The sequence below is a fragment of the Platalea leucorodia genome (assembly GCF_965183815.1).
Source record: "Platalea leucorodia genome assembly, chromosome: 5".
Lineage (NCBI taxonomy): Eukaryota > Metazoa > Chordata > Aves > Pelecaniformes > Threskiornithidae > Platalea > Platalea leucorodia.
In genome coordinates this window covers 74,231,867-74,247,401 of record NC_138827.1, presented here as the reverse complement: position 1 = coordinate 74,247,401, position 15,535 = coordinate 74,231,867, and the positions used below count along the sequence as shown (strand labels likewise).

General features: G+C 37.8%; 1 protein-coding gene across 1 annotated transcript in view; it reads right to left on the bottom strand.

Annotated features, from left to right (window-relative positions):
• RAPH1 (Ras association (RalGDS/AF-6) and pleckstrin homology domains 1) overlaps window positions 1-15,535 on the bottom strand; it is a gene marked incomplete at its 3' end in the record, with an annotated part of 95,009 nt that overhangs the window by 53,230 nt on the left and 26,244 nt on the right. Inside the window, 1 exon segment of the mRNA XM_082312590.1 lies at window positions 2,585-2,704. Within this exon segment, the coding sequence (XP_082168716.1) occupies window positions 2,585-2,704 (120 nt within the window).

Genomic DNA, 15,535 nt, shown 5'->3' with positions numbered 1-15,535 from the left:
AACTCACCTAAGCTTTTTATTTCCATTTTCTACATCTTTACTCAAGCCTTTGTTAAAAATCAAACACACTATTTTCCCACCCCACTATTTATTTTTTATGAACTCCCATCTCTCCTCAGTTTGGCTTGAGCTTAAAAAAAAAAAAAAAAAAAAATCACTTTATTAGGAAGTCAATCATCACTTAATGAGAAGCCAGCAATGCCGCCTTGTCTTCCATCAGGGGGAAAAAACTTCACCTGTAGTACCTCTGATGGAGCTTACATATTGTCCCACACAGAACAGCTGACAAACATTAAAATTTAAAAAAAAAAAAAAAAAAATCTATCTATAACCCTAGAGGCAGCAGTGAAACTGGAGACAGAAGAGATAAGTTAGGGCTCATTCCTTCAGACTGAACCCATAGACTGACACAAAAGATTTCCTGTAAAGCAAATATATTCTGGTTAAAAGCATCTACAATGTGTTTTACTGAATTTAATAATAAAGTTATTTCACATCCTTGGAAACATATGTGATATGCTTACACCTATTATCAGAGCATATTCTCCATAACACATTATGATGCTAAACTAGCAGTTTGGAGAACTGCTGAGAACTGCAACAGCACCAAAAGCTTAGTTCTGAATGATCATGAGAAGCAAGGTAAGATTTCCTTCATTTAACCTGCACCATAGAGCAGGATAACTAGAGCAGGTTAAATGTTAACACACTCTGCATCAGTGCCAAACACTGCTCACATGTGCTGCAAATTTTGTGACTACATTTTATGCTTTTATTAGACCAACAGTTAAAGAGGGCAAAGTGAATTCAAATGATCTCATGGGCATCTTAACAATTACAAATCTTTTAAAAAGCACTTCCATCTTAAAAGGAATCTTGGTCTTACTTTCAATCCCCCCACCCAAAATAAACACTTAGGAAGTCTAAAAACGAAGTTAAAGTTCAAGGAACTGAGGGACAAGAAAACCCTTTCCTCCTACTGTTCTTAGAGTCCTGCTGATAAAAAGCAACAAATGCTGAGACTACAGGAGAATGCACTTTGAAGCTCATTAGCTCTAATCACACCCCCCCTTTATTGGGACTTTACTGGGACAGCTGCATTAAAACACAACCACTTTCCAAACAAACAAACTGAGACACAACTAACTGCATTAACTTGTTTATACAAAACCATGTGAGGTCATTCAAAGTTTTGGGGGAAATGTCATTTCTCAGTAGTCGCAAAAGATAGAAGGGCAACTGTCAGGCTATGTTGCACTGTGTTGTACAGCAATACGAAAGTGAGAAACAAATAATGTGGGTCCTCCCCTTAACTATCTGTTAGTAGGTTTTAAGAATTTTGCATGGATCAGCACACAAATTGAGACATGACCACAAAGTCTGTATGTCAGTAGTGTAGCTGTAAGCCCCAAGTAAAGTATGCTTGTATTTCTGGGCTGCTCATACCTGAAAAAATGGGGCAGAGAGCAAAAGGCCTAAGACCAATTACCCATTGTGCTCCCCTGTGAAGATCCTCACTCAAGGTAATTTACAGAGCCACACCTTCAAAACTGCTCCCACTTATCATTAAAAATCCTTCATAGGAAGTTAAAAAACAATAAGAATTATGATATACAGATTTATTTCACACTGTCTTCCATTCATCTCAAAAGGCAGGATTCTTTGTTGCCCTACATGCACAAGTCCAGAAAATAAAAATTTTCCCCTAGAGTGTTATGTACATTTAGATCTTGCAGGCAGAGATTTAACCAGAAGATAACACAGATGAGCCTGGATTTGAAATGCTGTCACATGATTAGCTCAATTTTTTTCCAGTCTTCGAGTAAGATGAAGATGAGAAGAGTTGCCTCTTCTCTAGCTTACTGAAACTTGAGGTATCATAACTTTGCTTAAGTCTACGTGACAAAGAGGGAGAAGATGAAATATATTATGCAGGAGGGCCAGTTCACACAGCTGAAAAAAACATAGCAGGCAGTCACAGAGAAATGGCCTATCACCCCAGGAGTCTGGCATACAATTCAAAACACAAGATCTGCTTGTGAAGGAAGGGAAAATCACTATAAAGAAGGAAGTGCCAAAAGAAGATGTCCTATCAGTTGCCTCTCTGATGCAAGAAGGTACTCTGGAATAACGGTGAGTCCTCTAGGATGTATCAGGGCACCCTACCATGCCATCAGTGGCAACATTCACAATTTCTTGTTTGTTATTGCTGTTCAGGTGCAAAAAATAAATGCTGTCATAGCTGGACAATGTCCATCCATATGTTTGGAAATACAGTCTACCTCTAGCCAGCTGAAGTCAGTGTGTCTCTATATACAGGAGGACAAAATACCACCTCCATAGTTGTCAGAAGGAATCATACCCTTTGGGAAAGGTCGAACTAGCAGGTTGTGAACAATTAATTTAACAACTTTGAGATGGGGAAAACAAGGCAATTTAGAAACCTTGAAAGAGTACTGAGCTGGTCACATGGTATAGTCTACCTTGCTGTAAGTGGCAGTGCTAAGTAGTTAGCATCCAACTGAAAAGAAACATGTAATACTTATAAAGAATTATTCTGTGAGATGACTGAAACCTCCCTAACCTGTGTGAGTTTGTCCAGTTCCCCCAGCCAGGCCCCAAACATCTTGTCCAGATCCTGATCTTCCTTATCACTATCTTCTTCGGCACCATGGTCAAGTTCTTCATCTGATAATTGCTCCATCTGGGGAAAAAAAAAAAAAAAAAAAATTTTGATACTCAAATTGTATCAGTGTCTAAGAGAACTGGTGTCAGCTACTAAATTTCTGAAAAAGTGTTCCGAAGTCAAAGCACATGTCTGTCCATAAAATTTATAACAATTGTGTACATTCACAGTTTATTATCCTGCTCACAAGTAAAGAGTTAGTGTGAAAGCTGCAATGGATAATTACAAAGCCATTCTTGCAGTTCACTTTTGTTAGAACAATGCAGAAAAAGATGAAGAACAGAGTCCACAATATTTAATACACCATCAGAAATTATTTCATGCTAGCCTTGCACGTGCATTCATTGCCAGCTATTGTTGGCAAAGTCTATTGACTTTACATTACAAAAATTCAACCCTTGTCCAAGGAATTCAGCTGACCGCAGTTAAGCAACACCATTCAACCCACAGGAAGTGCAGTCTCACTGCATTGCAAACAGCTGACTCCACGCATCTGTAAACAGAAATGCTTAAACAGGCCACAGAGAATGTCAGCAATACATCCCATGAGAGGGTTTAAACCTTGGACACTGTCCAGATCCCTTCAATAATACTGCACAATTTTTACCCAACAAAGAAACTCCTCCCTGGAAGCGAAGAGTCACCATTACAGCTATCAGACCCTCCTTTACTCAACAAATTTGAGTGACCCATATAAAGACTTAACGGTCTCCAAAGGTTATCCATTATCACCTCAAAGGAAATTAATCTTTTGTTAAACAAGTCTCTATTCTCTTCCCCAAACATGTCCTCCAAGCCCCTTATATGGAGCTAAGACACACATGCCTTCCTGGATACATCCACACTGTTAAACCCAGGATCTGGTTCAGAATGAAAATTTAGATACTTTGGGGGAAAACGACGTAGGCAGCAACTGGGGAGTAATCAGGCAATACAGAAGAGTAAATCCTAGAGATGTGCTATAGAACATCCAGAGAGACACGAGAACAGATTGCTACCAACATCTACACGTTGTGTGCTGTACAGCTTGATTTGGTCAAGTCATGGGCTACATAGTAATTTGCTGCATAGCTTTCAGAAAGCACCAGTTTACGTTTCATAGACTTAAAAGCAATTTTTCGAAATGCTAGTCTTCAGGAAAAGACAAATCTTGGTCCGAAAGACATCACAGTGTTGCAGAGTTAAGCTGATGAGATGTTATGAAAGATGATAATGGTGATCTCAGAGAAAAACTGTTCAATCCGTTTTTGACTTTATATGCCAATAGTTCATGCAAAAAAATTCCATGATTTAAAAACAGCCTTTTCTTCTATTTATATATTGCTTACATTTCACTTTGCTTTGATAAAATAATCAGGGAACAGGAGACTTCAGAGGCGATCCACAATTCTGAGGTCTGCAGAAGCCAATGTCTCCCACAGATGCAAGATACTGCTATCCAGTTGCTCTAGGCAAAGCCACTTCAGTCTCCTACTGAGATTTTACTTTTGTGGGAGAGCACAATGCAGCTGCTTACCTTAAAAGAGGCAATAATATTAAAGCTAACCCGGCATGGCATACCACACTGAGCAAACACTGAACAGATTAAATTCACCATCTGAATCTCATTTCTTCCAAGACTTGTTTTGAGTACTGTAAAGTACTTCTAGCACTCCAGGGAAGGGAAAGAAGCTCTTCCTAAAAATCTAAGAGTGATGCCCAAATCCAAAAAATGCCAATATGCTTATGTAATAGAGCTGCATCCTTCCACCAAGACTGCACCAGTTTTTATGTTCTATAAGTCAGGCATGCCTCCCCCCCTGCAAAATTCCTCTCCATGACATCACCTGCAAGCCCTCCCACATACAGAAATGGAGACAGCAGGGTAGCTGCAACTCATACTCTGCCTGAACTACTGCAAAAGAAACAAGCTGGATTCCACTTTCACACCCCTTCGAAGCTTTGCTTTGCTACTCCTTAGGCTTTTACATGGACCAGAAATATTGTAAATTCAAGACAAAACGCATTATACTTAAGGTGACATGGTCAAACCGCTGTAACACTGTTCACATTTGACAACACAGCATTTCTCAATGTCTACATACACTGGAAGTAAAGAATTTTTATTTGAAGGCTAAGGGAAGCTATTAAAAGCATGCCTTAGGAAATATGACTATGAACCGGCAAATCAAATACATGGAAACTGTGATACAAAATCGACAGAGCTCAGTATTTACAGATACTTTGCATTGCTAGCCTTTCCCTCTTTGAGCTGTTTTTGCCACTTACCCTGCAGTTAGATGGGACTTGTTTTGCAATGCATTCATTCTATGGCACTGTTCATAACTCATCCTTTCATCGAGAGAAGCTTGTTCTTTTTACTAATATTTCTGTGGAAAGAAACCAGCATTTTCAATTTCCCATAAACTGTTGCTTTAGCTATTTTAACTTGGCGTCAGAGACGCTGCTTTAGTTCCAGTTACTCTGTAGACAGAATTAGAAGCCTAAAGAAAACTTTTACAAGTAAAGTACTGTTGTGTCAGCAAGTCTGGCACTAAACCCTGTAGTATTTGCCAGCTCCTTGTAGTCCCCACCCAAGCTTCCTAACGTCAGCTGCATTTCCTATGAGCCTGTCAACGTTTGCTTGCAAAAGGCACACAGAGAACAGTGTCTCACTTAAAAAACAGCTAATATTAACTTGCTAGTTCTGTAAAAGGGATCTCTCTTAGCACAAGCTCCACTACTGGAAGGAGATATCCCAAAGGACATTAATTAAAGGATTAATTCAATAAATTAAGGCAGAGATAAAATGCTCAGATAACAGTATCTGAACTTTTTGACATAAGAACTCAAAACAGTAACAACTCAGAAAGAGTGCACATTCCCATTAAAAAGCTTGAAGTTTTCCTTTTGACAGCCATTTTCTTTCTCACTGTTGTTGGTCACATCAAACATGCACCATACTTTAGCAAATCATGATCTAACTGGGAGTTATCATACCTTTCTAAGGATATGACATTTTCAGTTATAATAAGAAAGAAAAATGGCATAAGTTTAAGTGTTGGGGGGTGGGATTTTTTGTGTGTTTTGTTGGGGTTTTTTTGTTGTTGGTTTGTTGTTTGTTGGTTTTTGTTGGTTTTTTTTTTATTTTTTTTTTTAAGGAGTCATTTAGAACTAAATTAGATCAAAGAAACAGCAAAGGAACAACTGTTCTAGTGTGACACCATGAAGTAAGCCACTCACATTCCTAAAGCATTTGCAGGATAGCAGTTTAAGTAGCTGTTCCTTCTGGGTAGCTCACACCAGGTGAAGTGCCAAAGTAATTTTAGGATTCAAGTTATTTTTCAACACTTCACCTTCTATTCTGTTCAACTGTATGTCACAATAGAACTTAATGAAAATGAGCAGCATTGTTCTAAGATACCTAGATAAAATAAGGTACCAACACGGTACAGTCTTCCATATGCAAGTAAGGCTTCCTGCACAAAAGAGTGGTTCATGTACTATTTCATTATCCACTATGGACTGCATCAGTCAACTTTATCTGTTTGAAATGCTATTTAAACAGGCAGACCCATAATCACTGTAAGTCAACTGTCTAGCTTCCAGCACAGTTCATTAGGTTTGTTCACCTTTAAAATGCATGAAGCAGAGTATTCCAATATTATTTTTATGAAAAATTACTGACGCTTTCATTAGAAGTCACCAGCTGCAACATTTAATCATAACCTACTATTTTAATTACACTGAAAGGAAAATAAAAACTTACCAATAAATTAGAAAAAAAGAAACATTTACTCTTTCAAGCTGATTCTTATGCAAGCCATTGTAGCTTTCAGTATGCCAGGACAAGCACAAGATGATGTGATATTGAAACACATGAGAAAAAGTGAAAAGCCCAAGAACAATGCTTCAAATATACCATTTTGACATTTTCAAGAAAAGACACCATTGCAGAATTCTGAAACTAACCAATTGCTGTCATCAGAAAGCAATGGCTGATCTTTGGTACAGACCTAAGTTACAAAAGTGTCTTTCACTGAGACCCCATTCTGCAGACTTGCACTTTGAGACGGTAGTTCCTACCTTAAATCAACCCAGTTCAAGACAATAGGGAATTTTATTATATTAACAATATTTCCTTATAATGAAAACACTCTGCACTGAAAAAAAAAATAGTTGTAAAAAAATCAGACTGCAGGATTTGTCTACACCACACTTAATTAATGAGGGAAAGATTATCAGAGAAACAAAAATAGAATTCTGAGTCCAACTGGAAATGCCAACGTGCTTAAAGGGTCAGCAACAAAAACATGTTCATTCACTGCAATTTCACAAGCACTGTAATAAGCATTTTCAACTAGAGATGGATGCTTAATTATGTTCAAAGGCAACTGACAGCATAAAACCCCAAAATGAAAACAAACCATCTTTCTTTCAGGCAACTGATGTTTTCAACCCCAACCTTTCTTATTATTTAAGCATAAGCTTCTACAAGCTCATGCTTGTTACTGAAATAAGGATTTTCTACCTAAAAACAACTATGGAATTTGTTACAAATCTATTCTAGAGATGCAGTAGAAAATACGCAAACGTTCAAAACATCATCTGAACAAGTAACTGGATTTCTGCATTTTAAGGTCTAGCCTCAGGAACCAAAAGGAACTAAATAGGATACTGTGGTTTAGAAAATATACTCAGTTTGGAGCTGGCTTAGAAATCAGAATTCTTATTCCACTTGTGATCATCCATGTGTCATCATGCCAGCATCCATTTCTGTTTTGGAAGTTGTATATGACAGAATACTACAGTAGTATACCATCCGAGCACATAAGCATAGTGCGTACACATAAATAAAGGAGTAAGATTCTAGCAGGTTTTCACCTCCAATACTTGTTCACCTGACTGCTTAAAGAAATAAGGTTATTTACAAAGAAAAAATTGAAATGCTTTCACAAAACTGACAGCCAAAGCTCACATCCACATTTCTACGCATTTACTTGAAGTAAATGCTAGTAAATAATGAAAGGTAGTTTAAGCACATAAATTGTTTCATATTAATATTCTGTCCACATGACAAGGACCAATCAAATCCAGCATGTTTTCCAGTAAAAAATAAGAAAGTCTTATGCTATAACTGACACTAACATTTCTCCTTTGAATTTAATGCTGCAGCAAACTAAGCCAACAATACAGTGCAGATCATTTGCTTTAGTATTTCCATGTTTCTTCTTAATAAGCATAAAATATTCTGAAATTAACTGCTCCTGAAAAGGAGATTTGGAGGGGGATTAGAAAGTTACGGGAAATTCTTTGTGCATTATCCAATGTCCTATAACCCAGTTTACATTAAGAGTAATCTAGATGAAAACCTGAACAATAGAGCATTTGTTTTCTTTTAGCTTCAAATAGCATAGGTACTAGCTGAATACATCCCAAGGCTCCTACAGCACACAGACATTCCAATGCCTCTCAAATTCAAAAATGAGGTAGAAATCTGTCAGCCAAGAAACTCAAATTAAAAACAACCCAAATAAAAATCTTATGTCAAGTGAAAGCCTCCTTCAATATATAGTATTTTGAGCCAACTTTGAGTTTTGTTTCTCTTTTTTTAAACCATGCTTCAGGCAATAGTTTTCCAGGCTTGTAGTCACACAACACAGTGAAAACACATCGAATGTCTGATAAAAGATAAAGCTTCAGCCACTTAAGTAAAAGCAAAGGGACCTTTTATAACCAATAACCTCATATGTTTCTGAAATTACTGAGGCAATAATTTTAATAGTTAAAATTCTGTATTCATGTATTATACAAAGATAGCATCTGTTGCCACATTTTAAAAATCAAACAATGTTTGTGCACTCTTTTGTACCAGTTAAACAGGTAAAACTATTTATGCAATACGGCTTTAAAATAGAATAATGTTGAATCTACGCCTTGCACACATGAAGAGATTCACATACTCAGAAGTGAGTGACCTCTTGATGTCCTGGACAGCAATATCTATCTGCCCCAACGCAAGATCCAAGAAAGAAATAGTTGCACCTAATCGCACATCCATAGATTGAAGATATAATTAAGGTGTATAAAGCATTCATAGTTACTAATGTATTCCAATACTGGGTCACTGGATTATTAAGGAATGTGACAACCTTTGACTCAACTCTACTACCTGTTTCCTGCCCTTCTTTCCCCCCCTCCCCAACTCATTAAGGCTGTTTTCTTTACATCAACACATTAACTACCCCGTCAAACTCAACTGCATTGCAACTATCAAGGAAGCAAGGGATTCAGCATTACTTTGGAAAGTTAACTTTATTTAGTTCCTTACTTATTTCTTAAAATAAACTAATTAGCAGCAATTTGGAAATAGGGTTGGCAAAAAGGAATGAACAAATGTTTATGTACATGGGGTTCTTGAAACTGTTCTTCAAAATTAAAATAGGGCATTGGACTTCAGCAATGAATCCTATTCTTCAAACATAGGAAGTCAACAGCAGAACATGAAATGTACAAGACTTACTCAAAGCAACTAGGAGAAGGAAGACAAATAAGTACAGAATACATTTTAAAGTTTAAAAAACAATGTGCAGTTTGAGCATATTTCATTTTCAAGTCTTTTACTATATATCAGGCAGCTGGTCTGGACTGCAGAAATCCAGCAAGTATGAAAACCAGGTGTCCTCACTGTAAGACCTTATTCTCTGGTTTAGCTGGGAAGTGCAAAACTACACAGTCCACAATATTCCCTCCCTTACCCACTGATCTATGCAACATGCAAGAATGTATTTTTGAAACCATAGAAAAGAAATCTTTGTGTCTGAAAATACACGTTTTTAATTGCAGACAGGCTAAAGTTTCAATAAAAGATGAATTAAAAGCTGCTGAAAGTAACAGTTATTCAGCCAAACACATACAGCATGATTTCTAATGCTACTCCTAAAATTAAGCACATGCCTGTACAAGAACTTTCCTTTGCCTCTAGCTGTTTGTATTTTAAGCCCAGTCAAACAACAACCTTGCCACTAAACTCTTAAAAATATTTTTCTTTACATTACCTATAAGTTTGTAATATAAATATTTATAGTAACACAAGTGAAGACATAACTTACATAAATTTTAGCAACTGCTAATGAAACAATTGTTTGAAAAAGCAACTGGAAGAAGAAAAAAGACTTAACCAGATATCAGATGGTAACATCAAAGCAAACTGTCTCACTGTTCCTGGAATCCCCCAAAATACCTCAGTGCTGTATACAGTAAATACAGTTTTTCTAAAACTCGGTGCTGTTCATGAGAACACTGTTATGCCTTTCAGATTATAACAGGCTGTTCAACAACTACCCCCAGAGATTCTAACCAGAAGAGTCAAACATACCACAGTTGCTCCCTGTTCTTCCACAGATTCAGCACCAAATCTTTAGAATGAAGCAGTGCGTTAAGCAGGGATGTGACAACCCAGCACTCTTTACAGACAATGCAAATATGAAAGAATAAAGCTCTTTTTGGCTAGCAGCATGAAGAAATAGAAAAACATAATTCTCCATATTCACATCCACTGCAGTTACCAACCCCCTTTGTATTTAATCAAAACTTGTACACTCCCCCTCTAACTTTAGTTGACCCAAGCACCCACAATTTCCTGAAATAAACAAACTGAAGATACTAGAACATTTACTTCATCATCTTGATTTCTAACAAACAATGGAAAATACTTCTGATCTGCCACAGCAAAACCACTGCCCTGGTTTCAGCTGGGATAGAGTTAATTTTCTTCCTAGTAGCTGGTATAGTGCTTTGTTTTGGATTTAGGGTGAGAATAATGTTGATAACACACTGATGTTTTGGTTCTTGCTGAGCAGAGTTTACACTGGTCAAGGACTTTTCAGCTTCTCGTGCTCTGCCAGGTACATCAGAAGCTGGGGAGGAGCACAGCCAGGACAGCTGACCCAGCCTGGCCAAAGGGCTATTCCATACCATATGACATCACGCCCAGTATATAAGCTGGGGGAAGAAGAAGGAAGGGGGGGGGGCGCGTTCGGAGTCATGGCGTTTGTCTTCCCAAGTGACCGTTACGCATGATGGAGCCCTGCTTTCCTGAGGATGGCTGAGCACCTGCCTGCCGATGGGAAGCAGTGAATGAATTCCTTGCTTTGCTTTGCTTGTGTGCGTGGCTGTTGCTTTACCTATTAAACCGCCTTTATCTCAACCCATGAGTTTTCTCACTTTTACTCTTCTGCTTCTCTCCCCTATCCCACTGGGGCGGGGGGAGTGAGCGAGCGGCTGTGTGGGGCTTAGTTGCCAGCTGGGGTTAAACCACAACAACCACCCACAAAATACCTATCCGCCCTACCCTTCTTTGTTTGAAAGCTTGAAGAGAGAGGTAAAATGCAAAGTGGATCAAGCAGAAGTCTACCCTATATTCCACAGGATTGGTTTCTCATTATCACTTAAGCTGTCTTTGTATTATTATTACTATTTATATTGACTCTAGCTTTCCATAATTGCAGCCTGAAATTTTAAATTAGCCTCCATAGGGAGACCCTTGTATATAGAAACATATTTAAGAGATCTTTCTTCCTGTAAGAGAGAGAACACACCAAAATTACCGAAATGTCTACTGAAGAATCTAATTGCATCTGAAATTTGCACTGCTGAGAAGACACACAATAAAACCTTTATTCCTTCCAATATATTTCAGCGCCTGTCTCACATCTAGCCAAACAGATGTTGCCTTGAAAAGAAGGGACTTTATCAATCATTGTGTCCCATTTCCTGAACCAAGATTCCAGCCAGAGTACCCAACTGGGCATTAAATTAATTCCCATAAAAAGAGCATCCTAGATTACATAATGTCTCACAGGAGATTCTTTATGAAGACAACCTGAAGACAGCTCTAAAAAAACTATTTAGCCAGAGATCATAAAAACAAAAGTTGCCTTAGCTTAAATATTTTTTTCAAGCAGAGGATAAAGCATAGGTGGTGTTTAAAACAATGACACTCAGTAGTTGCACGAGCCAACATCTTAGTCTTACCAGCTAAGACTAGAGAATTTTCAGTATGAAAACAGAGTGAGATTATGAAAGCTAGGAAAATGTACAGTTTTAAATCTATGTTGAAGTATAGTCTGCCTTCAGTAAGCAGAGATGTACTTAAAAACATACATTAGCTCCAATTTTCCAGAATCTTCATTATGCAGTTATCATAACACAAACATATTGTAGCACCTCTTCCCATTCAGCTTTAGCTTTGGAATGATGCCAAAACCAAAAACCATTAAAAGGTTTATACAGAACAAGAGGCAGAATTAAGTTTAATGCAGTAACTTCAAGAAGTGTGTATCTGTAAATATTTTTTACAAAACTAATGTTTTTTAAATATTAGTAAGTAGGCAGAGAATGCATTTTGTATTATAAGAGTATCTTAGAGCAGCTGCAACCATGACAAAAGTCAGCTAAATGTCCAAAAAAGGTTTCATAGTCAAGTTAAGCTTTATTACACAATTTGAGAATGTACAAATTCAAAGTTTTAAGGAGGTTATTTATGCTTGCCTCCAGACAATATATACTTTGAACATGCTCATGACAGTATTTGAAGAGGACATAAATACACAATCAGATCAATCTGTCTTAGAGGTTTTTAGATAAATGGCAAATTTTGCTCAAGCAAATGACCATTAAAAAGGATCTCGTTCTTACCCACTGAAGAACCACAAATGACTTGCAGCAAGTTCTGCTATTTCAGCCCTGAGTTTTTCTTTCAGAAGAATCCTTCCTACAAATCCTCAAGATTACACTTCGTATATGTTGCAGGCCATTAAACTTCCCCCAGGTCAAAGGCTGATGGAACCTCTACAATAAGTGAAATATTACTAAGCAAAATAGATTTCAGATGCCTCTGAGAGGTGATTCTTGGTCCACACAGATTAGGAAAAAGAAAAGGCCTCGAACATTTCTTGCCAATGTGACCTGAGGGATAGAGGCGGAACAGATTTCAGCCAACTCTAGCCACTAGTCTGAGTGCACAGCAAGACAGACTACGCAAGCATCTCAGAATGAGGATTCCCTACCTCAGACCACTAGGCTCCTTGCTCTGCTTTCCCAATTCTACCTATGGCCACACACTTCAGGAAAACATAACACCCCTAAATATTTCATTAATTGTGAAGAGGGAGGAGGGAGATGTGCAGCAGCATAGGGAGAAGTTAAACATTCCTGATCACAGCAGGCAGCGCACTTAAGTCCTGAAGCATACTATTCAATTCAATTACAGTTATTATCCTAATACAGAGCTGCAAGTGATATGAGAACACTAAGGGCAATATAGGCAATTCTTTTGTCCCCAGAGTACACAAAGGAAGTGGAAGAGAGATCCAGAAGTATACATCTCCTAATGACATGGTAGACACACACATATTGATCAGCCAGTCTAAAGCTCCACTAAAGCTTATATAAAACCTTTACAAAACGAAATGAAGAACTTGGATATCTGGACTTTTACTGAAACTTTCCAAGGGCTTAATGATTCAAGCAAAAATGCAAGCCTTTAACATCTTTGTATACATTTATCATCAAAACTACACCAGACATGTTGGAAGAATGAAGGAAGGAAGATTTTCATTTTCCAGATAAGGGCCAAGGCAAGGAATACAAAGCAAACTGCTCATGGTTTGGGAAGACAGAACAAGGAAAAGAAAACTGCCTACATCCATAACTACCTTCAGCAACATTCTGCATGTAACAACAGAACATAAAATCTGACTAAAAGAAAACCACAGAAACACGTACGGTATTTTACATAGCCAGTTAAAGGATTCTATTTTGCAAAGAGGACAACATTTTCAGACATACTATTAAGAACAGTCCAAATGATGATCCAAAAGGTCTAACACATTTCTCAAATAAAACGGCACCTAATTCTGCTATATCTCATTTGGCCCTCTCTTTCCTCTACAGCTGCTAATGTTGACTGAATTACAATAGAAGGGAAAAAAAAAAAAAATCAAAACCAAGCAATAACACACAACAAAATCAAGGCTGTCTTATTCTGTAGGAGGGCCACACAACAGCCTTCATAAGGATTCAACTGAGACATGAGCAAAACATCTTTTTGCGATGCAGATCTACCTTCTTCCCTCTCAGGCAGTATACAGTTCCATCCCTGTCCTTACTGTTCAAACTGCAGGTGGCATTGACTATTCTATTTGCAGGCTATGCAAAAAGAGGTACTTTTATGTCAGCGCGATTGGTAAGGAAACTTAGTGAATGGGAAACTTCTTAATTCAGGATCAGCAGGTGACTGAACCAAGATGCACGAAACTGCATGAAGGGATGTACACTCTGTAGGAGGGGATGTCTCAAACAATACATAAATAGACACAGCATGAAAGAACAGCTTTGTATACCTCCATAGTTAAAACTTCATGGGCAGTGAAAAACACTTGTCAGCTGCATTTAAAGGAAACCACTTTACTACCAACACTAAACCAAGCACTAATGCAACAGAAGCAGGTGAGACTAGCCTGTGCACAGGTGCTGTACATTCATGCCATTCTGGCCACTCCCTGAATGATAGCTCCACACATGGCCCTGTGGATCTTCTCTTCAATCCAGAAAAGCACCAGAAGGCACAATGTAAATTAATTTTTATGAGCTTACTTGCCTTTTGCAACTTCATCCATTCCATAAAAGATTATGTAGTCTCTCTTCTCCATCAGCAGACAAACAATAGCAATGAATTTTGTTTTAATATTTGGCCTTACACATAAATTCCAGGAAATACCCAAATATTCTTGAAGCTGTGGCCCAGTAATAACCATCACCAGGCTAACAGCAGCACTTTTAGGCTCACCCTGCACTTGGGAAGGGAAGAAGCACTTGCCAACCAACCACTATAAAATTCGCATCCCTTTACAGACCAGTCTATTGTGCCTGTACGGGGTCTTTTTCCACCAGGAATAAATACTCAAAGAAATTCATTTTTACACATATACTAGGCCGTCTTTCAACTGTAAGTAAGCAAAATAAAGCAAATAACTGCCAACTACCTGTAAAAGCTGGACATCTTAACAGGGCTTTTAAAAGATGGTATATATGAAGGATCAAACCAACCAGAAGGGAGGTCTAAGAAAATTGTTTAGGTCATAGGTCAAATGACAATGCAGGTGAGAGTATTTCCTCATAAGACTCTGAGCTACTCTATGCTTTTGTACAGTTAAAAACTAATTTTTGCTCAAGCGACCCTCTCAAAGGTTAAAAATAATCATCATGCCAATGCTCACTTAAGATACCACACCAGACACTGGTAATCTGTATGATGTGGGTACTATCTAGACTCAGAAGAAGATGCCAAAACCCTTTCAACAAGGACCTAGTGACAGGCTACAAACCATGGTTAAAGTTAAAAAAAAAAGTAGTGATTTAGTTATGATAAATAAACAACATTCTTCACAGGTTGCTTTCATATCAGGGTATGTATTCTTTACACTAACCTCAGCTGCAACAGGCTGGAAGTTGATTTAGGATTAGATTTAGGGCAAGAATTAAGATTACATTGCGAAAAGCTGTATTTCACTATAGCTGGAACTACCATCTCCAGAAAGGGGGGGCGGGATCAAAAACCACAACTGTATGTTTTTCAGAAAACCCACGAATGACTGTTTGATACACCTAAACTACATAGGTGTTTCATTCTTAGCATTTATGAGTCAACATATTTTGTTGTTCATAGTTAGCCATTACAAAACAGCATAACCTTAAGAAACACCACTTGGAAAAAAAAAAGTGTTTAGAGGAAGAGTAGGGAAATAATCTTTTAGCTGAAATATTATCAAAGAAGGAAAAAGTATATTCAATTTAGAAGACACTTGA